This window comes from Scylla paramamosain, chromosome 3 (assembly GCF_035594125.1).
Source record: "Scylla paramamosain isolate STU-SP2022 chromosome 3, ASM3559412v1, whole genome shotgun sequence".
In the NCBI taxonomy this organism is placed as follows: domain Eukaryota; kingdom Metazoa; phylum Arthropoda; class Malacostraca; order Decapoda; family Portunidae; genus Scylla; species Scylla paramamosain.
The window spans coordinates 28,140,065-28,164,467 of record NC_087153.1 but is presented as its reverse complement, the minus strand read 5'-3'; the positions used below and the strand labels follow the sequence as shown (position 1 = coordinate 28,164,467).

Below are 24,403 nucleotides of genomic sequence, written 5' to 3'. Positions count from 1 at the left end.
TCTAAACTCTCATAATCAGTACACTCTCAGAGACATGCATATCACGCCACTTTCGTAAGCAAATTGCAAGGCGTCATCTTATTCAAGACGGAATCGGGTTTCCATCTGCAATCCGATCCTGCCTGTCCCTCACCATGTTTAAATCCTGGGCCAGCTCACTTCACAGGCACCCTGCTCTGCTGCAGCCACCTCTGCTCCCGTCTGCGCCGCCACTCTAACCCAGCACAGCCACCCACATCGCCGCAGCTGTACCGTTTCCCGCTCATCAGGACAACACTTGCCTTAGTCGCCACCTCTTCTACCGCCTGCGCCTGTCAACCACGCGCCATTCCTGTCTCATCGGCCTTATCTCCCCGTGGCCACACTCGTCACCACTGCCGCACCTGCTCATCATGCCCGTTCCTATTCTGCGCCGCCCTGCTTCATTCTGAGGTGTGGGTGCCCTTTGGCTCCTTCCCGACCCATCCCACCCACCAACCTCTCCCATCTGGGTACTTACGTTCACACCTCATTGAGCTCTCTGCTTGGGCCATTGTCTGGTCATCTTCCCAGACAATTGCCACCCATTCACTGCTACCGCTCTCACCGCTGTCTCACTTGCTCCACTGACATCTGCCTCCCTGCCAGTTCCTGCCCAAGGAGATCTCTCCCTGTCTCCACCCTGAGTCCTTCCAACTGTGGTCTTCCCAGTCATCAGGTTGTGACATCACACCAAAACGTAAGTATGCATTCCAATTCTGATTATTCCTTGTTTTCTCCAGTCTTTCTTCTTCTGGTGTTAAGTTGTGTCTGTCTTTCTGTTCATCTACCTATCTGTCTGTCAGTCTGTATATTAATGTATGTATTGTTCCCTTCTGCCCTTCATTATTATTTATTGTTATTCTGTGTTTATCATATTGTGTGTGATTCTGTGCGAGTTTTAATATTTCTGTGTATCTTATTTATTGCTTATACTGTGAGGTTCACAGCTCTTTCTTGTTTGAAAACAAGATCACATTCTGTTCTGCCACCTTCATCCCTATCTGACACAATGTCTGCTAACAGCACAACCACACTTCATATAACATTCATCCATGAGTCTTATCAACTTCCTAACTTTTCTGGAGCTGGCATAGAAACTGTTCATCAGTTTATTCAAAGAATAGAGGAGGATGCACTAGACGTTCTGCCATATCTGAGAAATTTTCCATTTTGAAATCTCATGTGTCATGAGCTCCCGAAGCCACTGGGGGGGGGGGGGGCAAGCCAGCCCAACTCAGTGCCGGTCACAAGCCCGGTTAAATGGGGTGTGTTGCTGACAGGTCTAGTCAACCGAGCGTCAAAAACAAGACCAAACATAAATAATGAATCTCGAGTTATGTAACTCGAGCGGCTGACCCTGCAATACAGTGGGATTAAGGTCGTATGAAGAAGAAGGTGCGTCACGAGCTCTCGAGTCTCACCGGTCTTCTGGTAAAATCATATCAATTTGCTTCTCTCACTGCCTTTGCTGATTTTACCACTCGGCTCAAAAATAATTTCCAGAGTAATTCAAAGCTTGGAGCCACCCATTCTCTCCTCAAACTCAAAATCTCTTCTGGTAAAATCACATAAATTTGCTTCTCTCACTGCCTTTGCTGACTTTACCACTCAGCTCAGAAATAATTTCCAGAGTCATTCAAAGCTTGGAGCCACCCATTCTCTCCTCAAACTCAAAATCTATCACACAGCATGTCTGCTCACACTAATCTTTACAAGGCAGAAAACATTGTTTCCTCTCTGAGCTCGGGATTGATCACTCAACTCCAAGATTCAAATTGGTTTACTGGTGACTCATTGTCAAAGGAGAAGTTAAAGAGACTCATAGCTCATCTCTTGTTCACCACCTTCCTTGATGCTCTCAATTTCCAGGTTGCAAGTGACATTGAATTCAACAAAACAGATTACATATATGATGTCTGCAAAGTAATATCTGATAAGCATCCTCTTCCTAGCTCAGAGCCTGTCCAGATACTTGACACTCTCTCATGTGACTCTTCCATCTCAGCTCCTCACCTGCTGCCTCGTCCTTCTTCCACCTTCTTGTGGACGTTTTTATGCTAGACATGATCTTTCTTCACGTAGATATAAATGCTAGATCGAAATTGAGCTCCAGAAGTGTCACCTGTTTGCGTTACAATCTATCTGGTCATGTTTTTGTGCAGTGTAGGGTTGTTCTTGATAGTTCATGTAGGCACTCATTCAACCCTGATGCATTCTGTTCCTCCCACAAAAGGGTAGGTCATTCCTTGCTGCAGGCATTATCATGCACAGTCTCGGGCTGCTCAACAATCATTGTCGGGAAATGTCAAGTGGCATTCTCTGACCAATCATCATAACATCATCATCAATCTTCTTATGTACCTAAACAGCATACAAAGTGCAAGATATGCTTCATCCATCATCCTAACTCAGCACTTCTTTCAGTCAATATTAGGTATGCTGGATTACTTAATAGCATTGTCACAGATTTTACATGTCACTCTGATTCTTACAAAGCTTTCTTTGACATGAGTGCTGCTGTTAATCTCATCAAATTGGATGTATTTAGGAGACTCTTCCTCTTCTCAGAATCATATCACAGCATTACCTCCTGACATTAATCTAAATGGTATATCTGGGAAAATTGTCTTTCAACACCATATGCATGTATGACATCAGCTTATTCCCTGGTATCAATGAAATTATTCAAGGAGAGTTCTTCCCTATGATAACCCTTCTCTTGCTGGTGTGGTTACGTCTGTCACGACTCTTCCTTCTCCTAGCGACCATTCTACACACTGGATTCTCATGTTACATCATCTAGTTTACCTGTCTCACAGCCTCACTCTTAACCATCTTCCTTGTCTGACCACAGTGTAACTTCTTGTAACCACATAACAAAGAGTAACTGATAAGGTTAAATCTTCTATATCAGGCACTGATATCCTCTGATATGTACAACAATCTCCATGTAAAGGTGTTGAGTTAGAATCTGATCTTACCACCATTGATGAAAATGGATTCTGCAAAATGGGGGTGAAAAATGTCAAATCTAGACCTGTCAAGCTCAAAGCAGGTGTGCTACTTGAAGCCTAGCCTTACTCTGAGAAAGTTGACACCTTGGATGATTTAAACTTCTTCCTCTATCAATAATATATCTGCATCTGACAGCCATAACATATTTTCTCTCCCACCTATCATGAAAGATCACAAATCTGTTCTTGATTTCCCAGAATCTTGACCACAATTACTCACTCTCCTCAATTCTTTCAGGAATATCATCTCTCCCTGATGAACTTTTGGGCCACACAGATGTCATCACCTACTCTCTTCACCCAATGCCTGGGTCCAAGCCATCTTACATCCCCAGTTATAGGGTGCCACACAGCCAACAAGTTTGCTTGATGAAGCTGTACAAGGTATGTTGCATCAGGATGTTATTGAACCTGCCTGTTCCCCTCATAATGTCCCTTTGTTACTCATTCCTAAAAAGCAAGGGAACTGGTGTGTTGCTGTCAACAACCACCTGCTATGCCCAGTGAAGGCACTTAAGATTTTTAGGGAGAGGACTAAGGAGTTAGTACCCAAAACCAGGAAGCTTTTTCTCTCTCCTAAAGACAGGTCCAAGCCCCTGAATAAGAACTCTCTGTCCTGCCTTCTGAGAGAGAGACCATCATATGAGCTCATCAGAATTTAGGTGAAGATAATTTTCTACTCTTGAGGGTATGGGCACATGATATTAGAGGTAACACTATGACCCTCAGCATGTGGCAAAATAAATCAATGACTGCAGTTTTTGAAGCAGCCTCCTGAAAGACACCCTCAGTTTTCACTAACCATTATCAGAAAGATGTCAAAGAGGTTGATGGAGATTATTTCTCGTTAGACCTGGTAGTCACAAGAGGCAAAGTAGTAGCCTAACTCTCTCTGGTCAAATTTTTTGACCGCTTCACCTAGTTGGGTATATGTGGTTGTCCTTGTATATGATAGTATATACCAGAGTTCATGGAGTAAATGGCAGCACACATTCTCTGCAACCTGGCCACACAGTGCCCTCTGTGAAGTTCCTCGTACCTGCAGTATGAGAGACTTGCATAACCCTTGTGATTGTTATTCATCTCTGGTTTTTACAGGCTTCTATGGATACGGTCAACTAAACATGCCCCCCCCCCCCCCTCCTGGCCATGTGGAAGTCTGTCCTAGTTACAAGCATACGAGACAGGTTGATGTGACAAATTATTTTTCAATCTTAAAAAATATTTTCACATACTGTATTTATCTGTCTCATGTAATTCAAACCCACCCTTCTACCCCTCCACATATCTTGAGTCCTGAAAAGTAATGATGTGTCCTAGCTGAGAGGGTGCTCTGGCAGGGGGTATTAGGGGGGAACAGGGGTGCACCGTAACCATGCACACTGCACTCTCTATCCTAGTCTAGTATTCTTTCCCTTTAGGCTTAAATTTTGCTCTTTCAATCTTGAAAAATAGGTAGATGGACCCTTTTCCTAATATATGAGACAGGTATGTATGTGGAAATATTTTTTAATATTGAAAAATAATTTTGGTGAGCAGATGGGACCATGGAATAAATGCTTGGTTTTCAAGGCTCTTCAGCCCTCAGAATTTTAGATGATAGATTAGTAACCTATACTTTAGATATTTGGAAAATTAGTTAAAGTTATTATACAACACAAAAAGTAGAGTTATTGGTGAAACTTGATTATAGTATATCTGTCATACTGAAGATTATGGCATGGGAACTACCACCAGATGTTGAAGTTTACAGTGACAGTGATAACCAGAAACTAATGGAAAATAAGAAAACCCTGCATAGGACAAAAAAACAAAGATATTGACTGTGTGCTGATGGAATGGGTTTGACAACAAAGAAGTGACACATGCCACTCACTGGTTTGTTAATAATAAAACAAGCTAGAGAATACCATAGAGAACTGACCATTGAAGGGGAGTGTTAATATTCAGAAGGTTGGGTGCCGAAAATAAAGCGGCGTCATGGTATAAAATACTTAATCTTTGGTGAAAAAGCCTTTGCTGATTATGATCCAGCTGAATGTTACATTGATGAATTTGCCAAGATGATGTCTGATGAAAACCTTAGTCCTGAGCAGATATACAATGCTGATGAAACAGTTCTCAACTGGCACTATGTCCCTAGAAAACATTAACAACAGCTGATGAAAGCGCACCATCAGGTTTCAAGTATACTAAAGACAGGGTGTCTTCTTGGGCGTGCAAATGTTGCATGCACACACATATTGGCAGAGCTTGGAAAAACCTGATATCCAAAGTCTTTTAAAGGTGTAACAAATTTACTTGTGCATTATTATGCAAATAAGAAAGCAAGGGTAACCAAAGAAATGTTTACTGATTGGTTCAGTAACCATTTCATATCATCTGCACGAGCTCATTGTAGGAAAGCTGAACTGCACGTGAAAAACAAAGTTTTTTGCATTTATATTCCCCCCCATGTGACATCTTTAATACTGCCTTGTGACCAAGGAATTTTGCACTCAATAAAGACACAGTATATAGACTTTTTTCTGAACACTATGCCTGATGTACTCAACAGATGTGTAGATATTAAAGACTTCCTGAAAGAGTTCACTCTTAAACCTTGTTCACACACTGGCTAATTTGGATGGCGAACATGTTGCAACTCCACTGTGACTTATTCGCTGTGGAGTTGCTGCGTGTTCACAGTAGAGTTGCCATATGTTTGCAACAGGCTTGCAGCAGAGTTGCCAAAGCAGGTTGAGTCGCAGCGTGTTTGCCAGACGATGACAACTGGCAATGTTCAAACCATTCGCAGCAGAGTTACCAGGTCTGGGAGTTGCAGCATGTTTGCAGCAGTGTTGCAGCACTGTTGCACCACTGTCACAACAGATTCGCAGTGGTGTTGCATCATTTGCCACATTAGAAGCACTGTCACACCGGATTTGCCATAGTAGCAACCTCTTCTACATGCCCTTCACACCTTTGTGTTAGGATCAGATTACAGTGGATTGATACTTCCCTGCAGAGATGATTGTGCATATATATATATATATATATATATATATATATATATATATATATATATATATATATATATATATATATATATATATATATATATATGTGTGTGTGTGTGTGTGGGTGCATCTCTCTCTCTCTCTCTCTCTCTCTCTCTCTCTCTCTCTCTCTCTCTCTCTCTCTCTCTCTCTCTCTCTCTCTCTCTCTCTCTCTCTCTCTCTCTCTCTCTCTCTCTCAGAATGATGGATATTTTTATGTTGTCTTTCTAGAGGTGAAAGTAAATCATGAAATTATTCATAACTTTTTTATTTCCAAGTGGCAGTCAGTACTCGGTTGTGTTCTTTCATGTTTTGTCCTGTGCTATATTTTTTTTTTATTTTTCAGTAGTTTCTGATCATCACAGTCCTTGTTAAGCTTCAGTGATATGCAGCAGTAGTTCCCACATCATAATCTTGAATAAGGCACTCCATGGATACACCTTTCTTGCATTCAAGTTGTTTTGTTACAGAATGTTTGCTGTAATTTATCAGGATAGATATATTGTGTAGCATTCAGTGGCCTTTCTCATCCCAGCCTCCACCCATGCCACACTCCCTCAAGATGACAGATACTTCTGATAAAATATTCATTCATCATTGTCTTTGCTGCCACCTGCTTTTCCTGACTCCTGAGAAGGTACTATATTGCCTGGATGATTGCCTCAAGTACACAGAATAGAAGTGATGACTAACAGTTAATTAAAATTGCAAGATTATATATTTGTATTTGAAATTGATGATAATTTTCACATATCTTGGGAATCTACAGTTTACTGTAGAGAATGCAAAAGAGGAAAAGCTTTGAACAAGACAGGACTAGAGATATAACATTTATATAAAAAAATTAATAGACTAAGTGAGGAGACATATCTTATTCACTATATAAACTGTCATATCTGTACAGAACAACAGCTATTATATTACAGCTGCCTGATGCCATACAACACAGTGGTCCTGACATAATAAGAAAAGTAGATGTTGAGAAACAGAAGAAACTTTCTGAAATGCGTTCAATCTTAATGTAGCATCCCATAATTTAACTTTCATTAATCATATTGAGTTTTTGCATTACTGAATATTTCCAACAGCACGCATTCATATCTTTGTCAGTTTGTAGGAGGTATATTGAAAGATCAGACTGTCAAAAATTGAGAAAATTGCTATAAAACCATGAGTGGATGTAGTGGTTGTTTCACTATTTTAGTTTTGCAGGTATTTTTCTCTGAATGTCCTCAGAACTACATATTCAAACTATGACCATTACTGATGTGATCCTAAAAAGCAGCAAGTTGATAAAACTCTTCAGTAAGTGTCAGCTACTCTTGGGCCAACCTGTATTGTCATGAATTATTAAGTAAAGGCTCCACTCAAGACATCTTTTGTTATCTGTCTCTTGCAGCTTGGTCCAGATTAATGTCAGTTTTTTTTTTCCAGAAAATCCTTTTGTGTACTGATAAACAGCAGTGTGGTTCCTATGATGCTGTTGAAAGAAAGAAAAAAAATGTCAGTCCCTTCCAGAAGTACTACATTTGTTGAAAAGTAGTACTACATTTGTTGAAAAGTCCCTTCCAGAAGTACAACATTTGTTGAAAAGCAGTATCAAGTTATTGATGGAAGGAAAGTGGAAGTAAGGTGAGTGTGATCAGAATATATCATTAGGCGGCATCTGCTTCCCAACTGTACTCATACACTTGGGAGGGGGAGGTCATGCCATCCCCCAGGCATACACCTACTCTACGTAGATCAGCTAAGACAAGAATATTGTCCACAATGTCTTCATGTATTTTGATAAGGACAAGGGAAGGGAGGGGATGGTGATGGTCTGGAGGTAAGTTCTAGCATAGAGAAGAGCAGAGATGGTAGGGAGATATCTGGTAGCATTAAGACACTTATTTATACCTTACATGTTCTCAAACATAACACTAAGAGACAGTTTGTTTCATAATAAAGTTGAAGCTTTCCAAAATGTATTGAGGGAAACTCAACCAAAAATAAATGCAAATTTACTGATATTGTAGCATCCTTTTATCACACAATGAATAATTAAAAAGACGTTGTCAATGTTGTGATAACATTGAGACTGCAGCACAATAAATGTGTTGCTTTATCCATGGCACTGACAAGAAGGGGACATGAACTATCAATATGTCCTGATTGCATTTACTACAGACATAATGGTTCATTCCAAGGAGAAAGCAAATTCAAAGCATACTGGTCAAGATTTTACAACCACATAAGGTGAAATGTCAGAAACTTGCTCCAGAAAAAAAAAAAAAAAAATCTGAAGAGTATAATAGTGACCTGACAAGCAAATTTTGCTCAACCATTGATCATCATTTGTGGCCAAATTGGTTCTATTTATCACTTGTCTAGATAACTAAATTGTGGGCATGTGTCTCATAGTGTGATCTAAATAAATATATTTTGCATGTTTCAGAGTTTCTGTATTATAAAAGGTAATTTGTAATCAATCTATGAGTACTGAAAAAAAAGAAAAGAAAAAGAAAGTGAAAGAAGTTCCTATGCATCTTCTGAGCAAAGATGTTGTCTGTGTTTCCTGAGCAAAGATACAAACCCACCTAAAATCTTTATGTTGTGTCACTGCCTGACTGAAATAATCTTTTACATGTCACATCATTTATTTCAGAATAAGTGAAGCCAAGTTTTTTGTAATTTTGTACTTCTAGTGCCACTTCTGTGTTAATCCTCAACTTCTTTAAGTTTTTCACTGTACAACTTTAAAGGCCTTACTTAAACTACTCAAATTAGTGCAGGATTTATTTATTTATTTATTTATTTATTTATTTTTTTTTTTTACACACACTACATCTGCCTTCCCTTTCCATTTGTTCCATTTACAGATTGATCCACACTGATCCACATATACCTAACTACCCTTGATCCTCTCCACCCTTATTGCCTCTATGCCTTTACAAACTGTTGGGGACATAAGGAGTGGACATCCTTCTTTTCCCATCCATCCCAAACCACACCACTCCTTTATTATCCACAAGAGAATATTAAGGCATTTTATTTTTTTTCAGCAGCTCAAGTTGGCAGGGACATGAACAACACATAAATAAAATACATACCTGGTTTTACGAAGCTCAGGGATGCCCTGATGGAGGTATGACCACTGCTGGCAAAAAATAGGACCTAACTTGGGCATGAAGTCTTGCAACCTCAGGATCATCCTGTTCAAGACTCTTCATGACATGTTCAAATTGGATTGCTCCTGCAAGAGAAAAGTTAAATTCAAGAAAAACAACTTAAAAGTTTATTTCAATATGAAATGCACTTATGATGTTTGTGTATACAGAGGAGATGAATAGAGACATTGTCAATAGTGATACATGATTACTAGGTATTTGATAGATGAATGGAAAGACTTACAGCTAGATATTACTGCAATTTTTATATGTTATAGCAATTTGAATTTTGTTAATAATGTATATGCAGGTGAAGCAATATTTTTGAATGTTCAGTGTAGAAATTTGTCTTAATGGATGTAAGATTATCATGTGACCCATTTTGGTGTCATAAATGTAATTTTTTTTTGTAATTTTTAAGAAAATAATTAAATAGGGAAATTGAAGGGAGGTAGTCACTGGATCACTTGCATGATTTATCAGAGAGGAAAGAAATATCCATGGGTATCAAAGGAGCTTTAAAGAATAGGCTGAAACCTCCATAAGTCAGTATTCAAGAAGTGAAAATTCCATGTAAGTCAGCAAGGTAACAAAATCATCAATTTAGAAAAATAATTGCATTAAGAGGGGATTAGAGGGGATTCTGCAAAATTTTTTGGGTATCAAACCAGATCACTTTGCATAACCTATACAGTAATGTTGCATAGGTGGCTGGAAGGCCAATATTACTATGTGTATATTATCAAATATTTACTTTGTAAATGAGGCATGTAGTGTTAAGGCCCGTCCACACAACAGGCAACTGTATGGCGGGCACTCTGATTTGCCCGTAATTCTCTCGCATTGAAACAGTGTTACCAGATCAGACTGTCCAATTAAGGCAGCCAGCAGGCACAGGCAGGCGAACGTATGACTTGGGTCAGACGGCGGGCAGAGGGCAGTCAGAGCTGTACCGGGCAACGTCAACCAGTGGGGTGTTCGGTACGACAACATGGGACGTAAAAATCGTAGCTGGACAGTTGAAGCTAAACGACTGATTGTAGGAAATGCCTCTGTTCTCGTCGATACTGGTTTCGCAGTGTATCGATCTTCTTTCCCACTTCTTCAGCAAAGACCAACCACCATTGTTCATGTGTTCTGCTATTTTCTGCAGTGTTGTGGCCTCTCTGTCTCTATTTCTATACTCCACAGTCTTCACATTCCACAGACACAGTTCCTCTCTGTATAAATCTATTAAATGCTGGGTTGCTTCCCTTGTCCACTTCTCCATACTGGATAGACAATGAGTCACTCCATCTAGTCGACAATTGATACAGATACCGACGGAGGGCACGGTGTTGACTTGTAACATCGTGTATCTGGCAACGTGATTCCTAGTCTCAAGCCTATTCAGTGTCTCAACAACGGACACAGGCACGGGCACTTCGATGGTTTGCCCGTGGTTTTCTCGTCTATGACGTCGTCTACACTCGTGACTGCCATCCACACACAAAATTGGTAACAGTGTCTGCCCGCCGTGCATTTGCCCGCCGTGTGGACGGGCCTTTACTGTGAGAGTGTATGAGTGTGGAGTTGGTGGGCAAAAGTGGCAGAAGCTAGCATCACCCTGCAAGGCAGGTAACATCAGGGACACGGCCTGTGGACTTTTGTCTGATGCTGTAAGACGAGTTAGAGATGGTCGTGCACCCCTCCTCCTCTGATCATTACCTGCCTCCTCACTTGTGTCTGCCCCTGAGAGGGTGTGGTGTTTGTACACCTGACTAAATGTTCTTTATGGCCTCATACGAGAAGGATAGTCTTCTGTGTGCCCCCACAGACAAGTTTAATAAAACCGTTTGACTGTTTTGCTCCCATCTTTGTCTGCCCTGTTTCCAAGATGAGCTCCATACAACCCACAAGGCCTCTGGACACTGACCCATGTGAGGGGGTAAGTTGAACATTGATAACCTGACAAGGAGTGACTGACAGAGTGTGACTAGCATCAGTAGCAGCTAGAGAGTTGGGCAGGTCTGAGTCCTACTGGCATACATAACAGCTGGTGTACAGAGTAATAAAAACAGACTTGTGGCTAAAATAAGTGTTAAACAAGTGTCCAGATCCTTGCCAGTTCAGGAAAGATGGAGAATAAGGCACTGGCAAGGCAGGAAATGGTGAGAGTGGAAGATGAACTGCAGTAGAGTGAAGCAGTGCTGCTGCCTGGAGAGCCAGGTGACAGCAGACCTACCATACACATCTACTGGCACAAATGCTGATGTTTTTGAACTGGATGACCAAGATGGTGGCAAAAATTAAAAATATGGCGACAGAAGACAAGGATATGGCAACACAGCAAGAGATGAGAAGAGCGCAATAAGGAGAAGATGAGGCAACATGACAGAGAACATCAAGGCAGCTGTGAAGGGAGAAATGGAGGCCTTGGAGACATGGGTGAATACATACATGAACAAGGTGTGTACCTGTGTGAAGGAAGAAATTGAGGAAGAAGTCAAGGAGGTGGAGGAAAAGATACAAGGGGCACAGGATACGTGGTAACACTGGCAGGAAACTGTGGTGAGATGTGTGGGAGTGCTTCACCAAAGTGGCAACACTGAAGAGCACAACAGCAGCTTTGGCGCCAAGTGCAGAAAATGCACCAAAAACTCATCCATGCAGACTCACATGATGCCCCTCAGTTCTTCATGCCAAAAGCTGCATCTCTCCTGGTATGGAGCAGCCAAGTGGTGAGTGAAGGAAGTGTGCCATATCTTCCAGCGTCCCCACCTGGGTCTTTACCACTTCCCAGCATGGCATACAGCTGTGATCTACACTCGAGATTCCTCCCAGTGCCAAGAACAGCTTTGGCAGAGAAGAAACTCACCGAGTATGACAGTAAGGTGTCCTGGAATGCCTACCAGGTACAATTCGAGGTGGTAGCATCCAGACAGGGCTGGTCAGATGCTGGGAAGGCTTATCAGCTGGTGACAGGCCTGAAGGGAGTGGTAGTGAAGGTGTTGGAGAAGTTAACTGCTGCACAGCTGTAGTCATATTCCAGCATGGTGGGGCCCTGCAGCATCCATTTGGGTGTCAGCAGCAGCCCGAGGTGTATTGTGCTTAGCTGAAAACCAGGAGGTGGAGAAAGGACAAACCTCTACCCTTGCTGGCACAGGACATGGAAGCGCTGGTGAGAGGGGCTTATCCTATGGTGGCAGAGGACATTGTTGACATGTTAGCCCGAGACTGTTTCGTGGATGCCCTTTGCGACCACCAGCTGTAGGTTTACGTGAAGCAAGCAGCACCAAGGAACATGCAAGAAGCCTTGGTACATGCCACTGAATTCAAGGCATCCCTCATGATTGCCATCACCGCACCAAGCCCCTTCTACACATGCCATGCCATGCCATGCCACTGAAATGACAGGCCAGCCTCACTATGTGAGAGCAAGGTGAGCATAAGCTGGCTGCTCCTCATCCCAGCTGAGCAAGTGAGAAAGCCCCAGTGCCTTTAAAAGAGCTTGCTTTAATTGTGGCCAAATGGGGCATGCCAATGCCATTCCCACTCCATGGAGGATCACCACCATCCTGCATTCAGGCCATGCTGCTGGATCTGTGGAGAAAGAGGGCATGCCACCAAGGAGTGCTGGCAACCCAAGCAGGTGGTGATGAGAAACATGGCCCAGCTGGGAGCGGGGCCAGCCACCCAGCAGAGAGCCCAGACACCCTGGAGCAGGTAGGGTGTCATCAGGCAGCAGCATCTGTGGCCATAACAGCGGCAGGAAGCATCAATGGATGCCTGATGGATGTAGTGGTGGACAAAGAAGCTGAGAAAACTTTCATTAGCAAAGATCTATTACCAGCTCATGGTGTTAAACAGTGCAGGATAGCAACTTTGTGGATTCACTGTGAACTGTGTGCTCATGAGAGGGCAAATGTGGGTGAATCTGACGGTGGGAACAGTGACTGAGCGTCTGCCTGTATATGTGGCTACAATGCAAGATTCATGCTTGTTGTGGCTGGACTGAGCCATGTGGAGGTGTGTGTGGACCTCCACAGTGAAAGGATGTCATTGAGGGGTCATGAGGTGCTCCTGAATCCTGGAGGACATGCTCCACTGGAAAAAGCAGGAGCCCAAAGGCTATAAGTCATATGCAGCCACATCCCAGCGACACACGAGACTAACCAGTGACAGAAGGAAGCAAGTGGTTCTGGTCCCCTCAGTTCTGGAAGAAGTTGGCTTGCACTACTGTTGTTACCACAGATGCTGGCACCACCACCACCACCATGGCCACCGCTGCCTTGACACAACATGAACTGGACGCATAGGAGGAGGCAAAAGAAGAATCTGACCATGAGAAAGAGGGCTTGCCTGAGTATTTTGAGGATTTAGTGGAGAGAAGCACAAAACAGTTGGTGGTTGACCAGGCAGATAAAGTGAGGAAGTTGCTTGCCCAGTACACTGATGTGTTTAGCAGTGGAACAATGAATTTTGCACACACCTCGCTTGTTCAGCATTTATACTTGTGACAGTCCTCCTATTAAGTAGACACCTCGTCAAGTTCCTCCAGTAAAATGGGAAGAAGTGCAGTGGGCAGTCCAAGAAATGGAAGCAGCAGGAGTGATAGAGTGTTCAAGTAGTTTGTGCTCGTCTGAGGTGCTGGTGAAAAGAAAGACAGAAGCAAGACATTCTGTGTAGATTACCGCACCCTGAATGCCGTCACTGTCACTGATGCTTACCTACTGCCCAGAATTGATGACACTCTAGATGTACTCAGTGAAGTTCAGTGGTTCTCAACCCTGAATATCACCAGGCTGAAATGGTGCTAGAAAGATAAGGAGAAAATAGCCTTCTCCTTTGGTCAGGGACTGTGACATTTCAATGGTATGCTGTTTGGGTTGTGTAATGCTCCTGGTTGTTTTGAGTGGCTAATGGAGCATGTGTTGGAAGGCATGCAGCAGAAGGCAGCATTAGTGTATCTCAACGACATGCTAGTGTTTGAAGACATCTTTGAGGAGGAGCTGGTACAGCTGACTGAGGTGTTTCGTTGTTTGAGAACTGCTGGCCTGGAACTCAGCCCAAAGAAGTGCACATTGTTCAAGATTAAGGTGCAGGGAGTAAAGACTGACCTGCTCAAGGTAACAGCAGTGGAGGGCTGGCCATTACCCAGGACTGTCTCAGAGCTGCTGAGTTTCCTGGGCCTGTGTACTTACTACAGGTGCTTTATGCCAGGATTTGCACCGTCACTGCCCCTCTTCACAGCCTGACCGGAAAGGAGTGCAGTATGTGTGGGACAAAGACTGCCAGCAAGTTTTCAGGGCACTGAAGCAAGCCTTGGTGCAGTCACCAGTGTTGCTATATCCTCATCCTGAACTCCTGTATATTCTCGACACTGATGTGAGCCAGGAGGGTGTGGGAACTGTCCTGTCTCAGCTCCGCAACGGAAAGGAGCATGTGGGGGCATATTATAGCGCAAAGTTCAGCAAGCCTGAGAGAAATTATTGTGTTACACAAAAGGAGTTGGCTGATGCTTCACCATCTGTACAGACCATGCTGCTCTATGATGGTTGGAAACACTGAAGGAACCTGAAGAACAGCTGGCCAGGTGGATTGGGGAGCTTGAGCAATATAACTACATGATGGAGCACCACCCTGGCAGCATCCAAAACACTGATAGCCTCAGTCGTAGCCCCTGTGCATTGCTCTTGCTGTGAGTCTGAAGTGAAGTGCAGGAAGCTTATGGTGGCTTACAACACAGCAGAGGCAGACAACAAGTGGAAACAGAATCAGCATAAGGACCCAGGCTTGTCCCCAGTGATCAGGTGGCTTGAAGTTGGCTGTGAGAGGCAACCCAAGGAAGCTGTGTCCCCTGAGACCCCCGCCACTAAGTGTCTAGTGGATCAATGGGAAGCACTGAGTCTCCGGGAAGGAGTGTTACAGCAACACAGGCAAGACACACTGGCTGGCTGTGGTTCCTGTATCTTGGTGAGAGGAGATGCTGAGAGAGATGCATGAGGGAAAGACCAGTGACCATGTAGGAGTGAAGTGCACCCTGGAGAATCTGCAACAATGAGTCTACTGAGTGGGGACTGCAGCAAGATGTCCAGGAATGGTGCAAGACGTGCCGAGTGCCTGCAGTGAAAAAAGGACCCATGCATAAGACTCATGCCTTCTTACAGCTGTACCAGGCCAGAACACCTATGGAGCACATCACTGGCCCTTTACCATGCAGAGAGGGAGAGGCAACAAGTACCTCTATGTGGCCATGGATTATTTTACTTAATGGCCAGAGGTGTGTGCTACCAAATCAAGAGGCAGAGACTGCATAGTTCCTTGTGGATCAAGTCTTCACTGGTTTGGTGTACCCAGGGAACTGCACTCGGACCAGGGGCATGAGTATGAGTTCGGAGTTTTCATGAGTGCTGCCAGCTCCTGGGGATTCACAAGACTTGTACCACACCCTTATGATCTCAGAGCAACAGCATGGTGGAGAGGTTTAATGCCACCATCATCCATCAGCTGACCAAATATTGCAGCGAGGATCAGCACGACTGGGATGTGTGGGTTCTATTCATGCTGATGACTTATCGCTCTGCAGAACACATGGCCACTGGATTTTCACCAACAAGACTGATGTTTGCCTAGGAGGTTCGCCTTCTGGTGGACCTTGCCATAGGCTGGCCACCTGGGGCAAACCTGTCAGACGTCCACACTGAGTACGTCAGTGCAGTGCAGCAGCGACTGGAGGAATATCATCATGAGGGCCATCATGTCGGAATAGCAGGACAGGCCATGTGGAGGCAGTACCAGGGAAAGACCAGGATCGCGAAGTACTGCCCCGGCAACCTGGTATGGCTTCACAATCCACAGCCTAAGTCTGGTCAGTCACTGAAGCTACAGCCAAGCTGGGAAGGCTCATACAAGGTTGTGGAGGCAGTATCAGCTGTCACATACCACCTTGACATGCCCGAGAAGAAGAGAGCTTGTGGCAATACCAGGATGGTTGAGTATACAGCTGGGGTGATAAGAATGACTGCAATACTGATATTGATATTAACACTGGTACTGATTGGTAATGACACTGATAGCTGTGTCAGTGACACTGGAGGAATAGGTGTGGCTGCACTGGAATGCCACAGTGATAATGGTAAAGATGTGAGTGAGAGTAAAGACGTAGAGAAAAGTGAAAAAAATAAAACGACCAAGACGCCAGTCGAGAAAACCTCACTGGCTGATAGACTATGTAATAGAAATATAACCTGCCCTCTGTATTGTTTCATTCTTATTTGCCTTGTTTTTGTATTTCTATTCAAGTCTGTGTTTTTGCTTGTTTAACTTACTGTGTGTGGCGAGGCTGCCACACCTTACAAAGGGGCCAGTGTTGTGTAGGTGGCCGGAAGGCCGATATTACTGTAGGTAATGTATGTGTATTATCAGGTATTCATTTTGTAAATGAAGCATGTAGTGTTATTGTGAGAGTGTATGAGTGTGTGTGGGGAATTTGGCTGGGTGGCAAACAATGGGGAGTTGGTGGGCAAAAGTATGAGAAGATAGCATCTCCCTGAAAGGCAGATAGCGTCAGAGATGTGAGTCAGTTGCTGTGAGACAAGAGTTAGAGATGGATGTGTGCTTGCTGCCCTCCCCCTCCTTTAACTGCCTCCTTGCTTGTGTCTGCCTCTGAGTGTGTGGCATTTGTACACCTAAATGTTCTTTGTGGCCTCTTACAAGAAGGATAGTCTGCTGTGTGCCCCCATACACAAGCTTGATAAAACCATCTCACTGTTCTTTTGCCCTCAGTCTATGTCTGCCCTGTTTTCCAATCCACTCCATACAACCCACAAGGCCCCTGGGTACTGATCCACATGACTGGTTAAGTTGAACAGCAATTACCTGACAAGGAGCAACTGACAGTAACTAGCGTCAGTAGCAGTCAGAGATTCAGGCAGCTGTGAATCTTACCAGCGTACATGACAGTAATAATAACTGTGTGGGTTATTAAATGATGCTAAAAAGGACTACTGGATCTGGTTCTGGTTGAAACTCAGGTTTAGCCTTTGCCCCCTTTGCAATGACACCTCCATGACACAGTTTTGTGCACAGTTTCTTTTTGTGGTCTGATCTGTTTCTTTCTCTCATATCACTTAATCTTCATTTTATATTTTGTACTTTTTTCCTCTTTCTTCTAAAAACTGTACTGTATTTTGTTGTTGTTGTTGTTCTTGCTTATTTATTTATTTATTTTTTTCAATGTTACTGGTTCAATGTTTCAAAAAGGAGCTCACCAACAATACAATTTTCATATTCTATATACAAAGTTTGTAATTTATCTTTTTCTCCTTTGGTCTTTATCTGTACCCTTATCCTTGCTATCAGTCCATTCCTCTTCTCTCTCTATCCAAGCTGCTGCAGATAAAACAAGCTTGTGTGTGGATTCTGCTGGGGCAAATCAAGCTTCCCAACTCTGCTTTTTTGACAACAGTACCACTGAAGAACATTGAGAAATACTTTTTTCTCTTTTCTCTTAAAAAAAAATAAAAGTACTTTTTAATAAAATTAAAGTACTAGTACAATTAAGTCAAACTTGGGAGAAACAAGAGAACAGATCAGATTGTAAAACAAAACTGTAAACAAGACCACACCTGGGACATGCCCAGAGGTGGACATTATCACAATAAATTATCACAAAAACAATATCAGGTTACTGGTTTATCTGATAAACCAATATTTTTGGTTCTAAACTAGTAATAATCAATAATATAAAATTTTGCAACATGAGCATGTTGAAGTTTTAAACTTTCAAAATCTATTTTTTTTTTATTTCACTTAAAACAATACTTTTCATTAGTGAAGAGACAGGATAAACATTGAATTTCGTGTAAGATTTTTCAAAGTTTTCTACGATAATGATTATTTTAAGATTTGAATTTATCAATTTTTTTATTTAAAATATGTATCAATATTGTTATTCCTAGTACTGGAATTTTTTATTTATCAATTTATCAGTTATTGGGCAATAAATTGATCACTAGTTATTGATTATCAGTTATTGCCGATAAGATTATCGTTATCAATTTATCGGTTATTGTGATAAATATTTTCATTATTGTGCTCAGCCATAGACATGCCACTGCAAAAGCTATAACTTCCAACCTTCAACCAGACCCAATAGCTCTTCTTAGCATCATGTCCTCAGGCCAAGATGCAAGGTGAAGTTCTAAAGAAAGGAAGGGGATGAAACTAAAAACCCTTAGCCTGCAGGAGGGCTTTATTGTGATGGGCTATTTCACTTAGTCTGCATAGCAAATTACTTTACTGGCCTGCAGGTGAACAGATTTAACACATCTTTTTTATTCAGTGCTCAGAGTAAGTTAACTTGTAGCATGAAATCTATGCTTGCTGATCTTTTTGGCAACAAAGATGCCTTGGCAATGTTGTGTGGCAGGACAGTTGTTCTCAGCTCCTGGAAAGCAGGGTTTTGTTTAGCTGGTTGTTTTGTACTCGGCTCCTTTGTGAGGCCTAGAAAGCAGGGTTTTGTTTAGCTGGTTGTTTTGCGACTCGTTATTTCTTTTTGGTTTGGTGAATGACATATGGTGAGTGCATAGCCTGTGTGATGGCCAGGAGAGTTACTACTATCGAACACATAACCTGATTACGTTGTTCAAGGCAGGCTTTCCATTCAAGCAGATATTGGCTCAGATAGGCAAGATCTCGCTTGTTTGTCAGTAGTGTAATGCCATCCTCTTTGTTTTTTCAGTGTTTTAAATGACCCGCTGACATGTATATCTAATAGCTCATTTGGGTAAGGAGTACAAAACTATCTCAACTGACTAGGCAGGAACAATTACTCAAAAGGCAAATTATTAAAAAACATCTACCTTTCCTTCTTGCTGGAAGTTTGCCTAAATTCAACCTGTTCCTAAAAAGGGTAACTGTTCTAATCCCTCAAACTACCATCCTATTGCTTTAATTTCCTGCCTATCTAAAGTTTTTGAATTTATCCCCAACAGGAAGATTCTTAAACATCTATCACTTCACAACTTTCTATCTGATCGCCAGTATGGGTTCCGTCAAGGCCGCTCTACTGGTGATCTTCTGGCTTTCCTTACTGAGTCTTGGTCATCCTCTTTTAGAGATTTTGGTGAAACTTTTGCTGTTGCCTTGGACATATCAAAAGCTTTTGATAGAGTCTGGCACAAAGCTTTGATTTCCAAACTACCCTCCTACGGCTTCTATCCTTCTCTCTGTAACTTCATCTCAAGTTTCCTTTTTGACCGTTCTGTTGCTGCTGTGGTAGACGGTCACTGCTCTTCTCCTAAATCTATTAACAGTGGTCCTGTCACCCACTCTCTTCTTATTATTCATTAATGATCTTCTAAACCAAACTTCTTGTCCTATCCACTCCTACGCTGATGATACCACCCTGCACTTTTCCACGTCTTTTCATAGACGTCCAACCCTTCAGGAGGTAAAGATTTCACGCAGGGAAGCCACAGAATGCTTGACTTCTAATCTTTCTAAAATTTCTGATTGGGGCAGAGCAAACTTGGTATTGTTCAATGCCTCAAAAACTCAATTCCTCCATCTATCAACTCGACACAACCTTCCAGACAACTATCCCCTCTTCTTCACTGACACTCAACTGTGCCCCTCTTCTACACTGAACATCCTCGGTCTGTCCTTTACTTATAATCTGAACTGGAAACTTCACATCTCATCTCTAGCTAAAACAGCTTCTATGAAGTCAGGCATTCTGAGATGTCTCTGCCAGTTTTTCTCAACCCCCCAGCTGCTAACTCTGTACAAGGGCCTTATCCGTCCATGTATGGAGTATGCTTCACATGTCTGGGTGGGTTCCACTCATACTGCTCTTCTAGACAGGGTGGAATCAAAAGCTTTTTATCTCATCAACTCCTCTCCTCTAACTGACTGTCTTCAGCCTCTCTCTCACTGCTGCCATGTTGCATCTCTAGCTGTCTTCTACCACTATTTTCATGCTAACTGCTCTTCTGATCTTACTAACTGCATGCCTCCCCTCCTCCTGCAGCCTCGCTGCACAAGACTCTTCTTTCTCTCACCCCTATTCTGTCCACCTCTCTAACACAAGAGTTTACCAGTATTCTCAATCATTCATCCCTTCCTCTGGTAAACTCTGGAACTCCTTGCCTGCTTCTGTATTTCCACCTTCCTATGACTTGAATTCCTTCAAGAGGGAGGTTTCAAGACACTTATTCATCAATTTTTGACAACTGTTTTGACCCTTTTATGGGACTGGCATTTCAGTAGGCAATTTTTTTTTATTGGATTTTTGTTGCCCTTGGCCAGTGTCCTTCCTACAGAAAAAAAAAAAAAAACAGGAATTATTTTTATCCCTTCACTAAATTTTTCCACATTCCTTGATCAATTTCACTTTAAACAAAATAGTTTCCAATGCTGTATAGCAAGGGAGAGGAGAGAGGAAATGAAGTTATGGAAGCAAACTGGTAAGACTGAGGGCAGACAAAGATGCCCATGGCATCCCCTGGGGCAGAGGGATGCTGGCCTCTGTCCTGTCTGCTGGTTTGTGTACACCACCCTCTCACCACCTTTGTTTGCAAGTAAATGCATTGAATTTAGGGTTAGGTATAATATATATATATATATATATATATATATATATATATATATATATATATATATATATATATATATATATATATATATATATATATATATATATATATATATATATATATATATATATATATATATATATTGGGAAAGACAGTGATAATAGTTTGGTGGTGAAGAGAAGTGTAATAAGGTGATTATAAGTGAGATATGAGATATGTTGTGTGCCAGGGTGCCAGGACAGAGATGCTGCTCTCTGTCCTGTCTGCTAGCTTGTGTACACCACCCTCTCACCACCTCTTTTGTTTGCAGAATGTAATGTTTTAGTTAAATGCATTTTTCTAGATCATGTTAAGGGAAATAACACCAGTGTGCATTTGGTGGTCAAGTGTGGTAAAGGCAGTATGTATCTGGGACCAGATTCCCTGCCATACGACATAAGATGGCAGTCAGGGAAATGCAATGCTGTGACTGATGGCCGGTCAGTTGGCCACCTCATTGAACTATAGCATTGGGGGGGGGAAGAGGTTTTCCAAGTGGGTTATATTATCGTATGTGTGTACAATGTGAGAGATGGTCACGGGACTGCCTCACTTAACTTTTTTTTTTTTATTATGTAGGAGGGACACTGGCCTAGGCCAACAAAAATCCAATAAAAAAAAAAAGCCCACTGAGATGCCAGTCCCAGAAAAGGATCCAAAGCAGTAGTCAAAAATTGAAAAGATAATTGTTTTGAAACCTCCCTCTTGAAGGAATTCAAGACATAGGAAGGTGGAAATAAAGAAGTTGGCAGGGAGTTCCAGAGTTTACCAGAGAATGATTGAGAATACTGGTTAACTCTTGCATTAGAGAGGTGGACAGAATAGGGGTGAGAGAAAGAAGAAAGTCTTGTGCAGAGAGGCTGCAGGAGGGGAGGCATGCAGTTAGCAAGATCAGAAGAGCAGTTAGCATGAAAATAGCAGTAGAAGACAGCTAAAGATGCAACACTGCAGCGATGAAATAGAGGCTGAAGACATTCAGTTAAAAGAAAGGAGTTCATGAGATGAGAAGCTTTTGATTCCACCCTGTCTAGAAGAGCAGTATGAGTGTAACCCCCCAGATATATGAAGCATACTCAATATGTGGATGGATAAGTCCCTTTTACAGAGTTAGCAGCTGGGGGGGGGGGTGAGAAAAACTGGCAGAGATGTCTCAGAATGCCTAACTTCATAGAAGCTGTTTTAGCTAAAGATGAGATATAAAGTTTCCAGTTCAGATTATAAGTAAAGGACAGACTGAGGATGTTCAGTGTAGAGGAGGGGGACAGTTGAGTGTCATTGAAGAAGAGGGGATAGTTGTCTGGAAGGTTGTGTCGAGTTGATAGATGGAGGAATTGAGTTTTTGAGGCACTGAAGAATACCAAGTTTGCTCTGCTCCAATCAGAAATTTTATAAAGATCAAAAGTCAGGCATTCTGTGGGTCCCTGTCTGAAATGTTTACTTCCTGAAGTGTTGGACGTCTGAAAAGACGTGGAAAAGTGCAAGGTGGTATCATCAGTTTAGGAGTGGATAGGACAAGAAGTTTGGTTTAGAAGGTCTTTGATGAATAATAAGAAGAGAGTGGGTGACAGGACAGAACCCTGAGGAACACCACTGTTAATAGATTTAGGAGAAGAAAATTGACCATCTACCACAGCAGCAACAGAACGGTCAGAAAGGAAACTTGAGATGAAGTTACAGAGAGAAGGATAGAAGCCGTAGGAGGGTAGTTTGGAAATCAAAGCTTTGTGCTAGACTCTATCAAAAGCCTTTGATATATCCAATGCAACAACAAAAAAAATTCATCAAAATCTCTAAAAGAGGATGACCAAGACTCAGTAAGGAAACCCAGAAGATCAGCACTAGAGTGGCCTTGACAGAACCCATATTGGCGATCAGATAAAAGGTTGTGAAATGATAGATGTTTAAGAATCTTCCTGTTGAGGATAGATTCATTAACTTTAGATAGACAGGAAATTAAAGCAATAGGACGGTAGTTTGAGGGATCAGAACGGTCACCCTTTTTAGGTACAGGTTGAATGTAGGCAAACTTCCAGCAAGAAGGAAAGGTAGATGTTGACAGACAGAGCTGAAAGAGTTTGACTAGGCAAGGAGCAAGCACGGAGGCACAGTTTCAGAGAACAATAGGAGAGACTCCATCAGGACCATAAGCATTCCAAGGGTTTAGGCCAGTGATGGCATAGAAAACATCACTGCAAAGAATTTTAATAGGTAGCATGAAGTAGTCAGAGGGTGGAGGAGAGGGAGGAACAAGCCCTGAATCATCCGAGGTAGAGTTTTTAGCAAAGGTTTGAGCAGAGTTCAGCTTTAGAGATAGATGTGATAGCAGTGGTGCCATCTGACTGAAATAAAGAAGGAAAAGAATAAGCAAAGTTATTGGAGATATTTTTGGCTACATGCCAGAAGTCACGAGGGGAGTTAGATCTTGAAAGATTTTGACACTTTCTATTAATAGAGGAGTTTTTGGCTAGTTGGAGAACAGACTTGGCATGGTTCTGGGCAGAAATATAAAGTGCATGAGATTCTGGTGATGGAAGGCTTAAGTACCTTTTGTGGGCCACCTCTCTATCATGTATAGCACGAGAACAAGCTGTGTTAAACCAAGGTTTGGAAGGTTTAGGTCAAGAAAAAGAGTGAGGAATGTATGCCTCCATGCCAGACACTATCATCTCTGTTATGCACTCAACACACAAAGACAGGTCTCTGACATGGAAGCAGTAGTCATTCCAGGGAAAATCAGCAAAATACCTCCTCAAGTACGCCCCACTAGCAGAGGCAAAACACCAGAGGCACCTTCGCTTAGGGGGATCCTGAGGAAGGATTGCAGCGATAGGACAAGATACAGATATGAGATTGTGATCAGAGGGCCCCAACGGAAAAGAGAGGGTGACAGCATAAGCAGGAGGATTAGAGGTCAGGAAAAGGTCAAGAATGTTGGGCATATCTCCAAGACAGTCAGGAATACGAGTAGGATGTTGCACCAATTGCTCTAGGTTGTGGAGGATAGCAAAGTTGAAGGCTAGTTCACCAGGATGGTCAGTGAAGGGAGAGGAAAGCCAAAGCTGGTGGTGAACATTGAAGTCTCTGAGAATGAAGATCTCCACAAAAGGGAAGAGAGTCAGAATGTGCTCCATTTTGGAAGTTAAGTAGTCAAAGAATTTTTTATAGTCAGAGGAGTTAGGTGAGAGGTATACAGCACAAATAAATTTAGTCTGAGAGTGACTTTGTAGTTGTAGCCAGATGGTGAAAAACTTGGAAGATTCAAGAGCATGGGCACAAGAGGAGGTTAAGTCGATGCGCACATAAACACAACATCCAGCTTTAGTTTGAAAATGAGAATAGAGAAAGTAGGAGGGAACAGAAAATGGGCTACTGTCAGTTGCTTAAGACACCTGAGTTTCAGTGAGGAAAAGATGAGGAAGTTTAGAAGAGGAGAGGTGGTGTTCTACAGATCAAAAATTAGATCTTAGATCGTGAATGTTGTAGAAGTTAATGAAGAAAAAGTTGAGGGGGGTGTCAAGACACTTAGGGTCGTTATCAGAAGAGCAATCCGACCTGGGGACATT

General features: G+C 42.4%; 1 protein-coding gene and 1 long non-coding RNA gene across 2 annotated transcripts in view; one reads left to right on the top strand and one right to left on the bottom strand.

Moving 5' to 3' along the window:
* The first annotated feature begins 284 nt into the window (after positions 1 to 284).
* Positions 285 to 9,258, top strand: LOC135093274 (uncharacterized). Its single transcript, XR_010263283.1, has 4 exons — positions 285 to 718; positions 3,274 to 3,419; positions 7,508 to 7,705; positions 9,121 to 9,258. It is a non-coding gene; the product is annotated as an uncharacterized LOC135093274 (long non-coding RNA).
* Positions 6,326 to 24,403, bottom strand: part of LOC135093269 (protein C10-like) — a 58,223-nt gene continuing 40,145 nt past the window's right edge. The window contains exons 3-4 of the mRNA XM_063992375.1: positions 9,166 to 9,308; positions 6,326 to 7,553 (exon numbers count right to left, since the gene is read on the bottom strand). Of these exons, the coding sequence (XP_063848445.1) occupies positions 9,181 to 9,308 (128 nt within the window). The 3' untranslated portion in view covers positions 6,326 to 7,553; positions 9,166 to 9,180. The remainder of the gene's footprint in view (positions 7,554 to 9,165; positions 9,309 to 24,403) is intronic.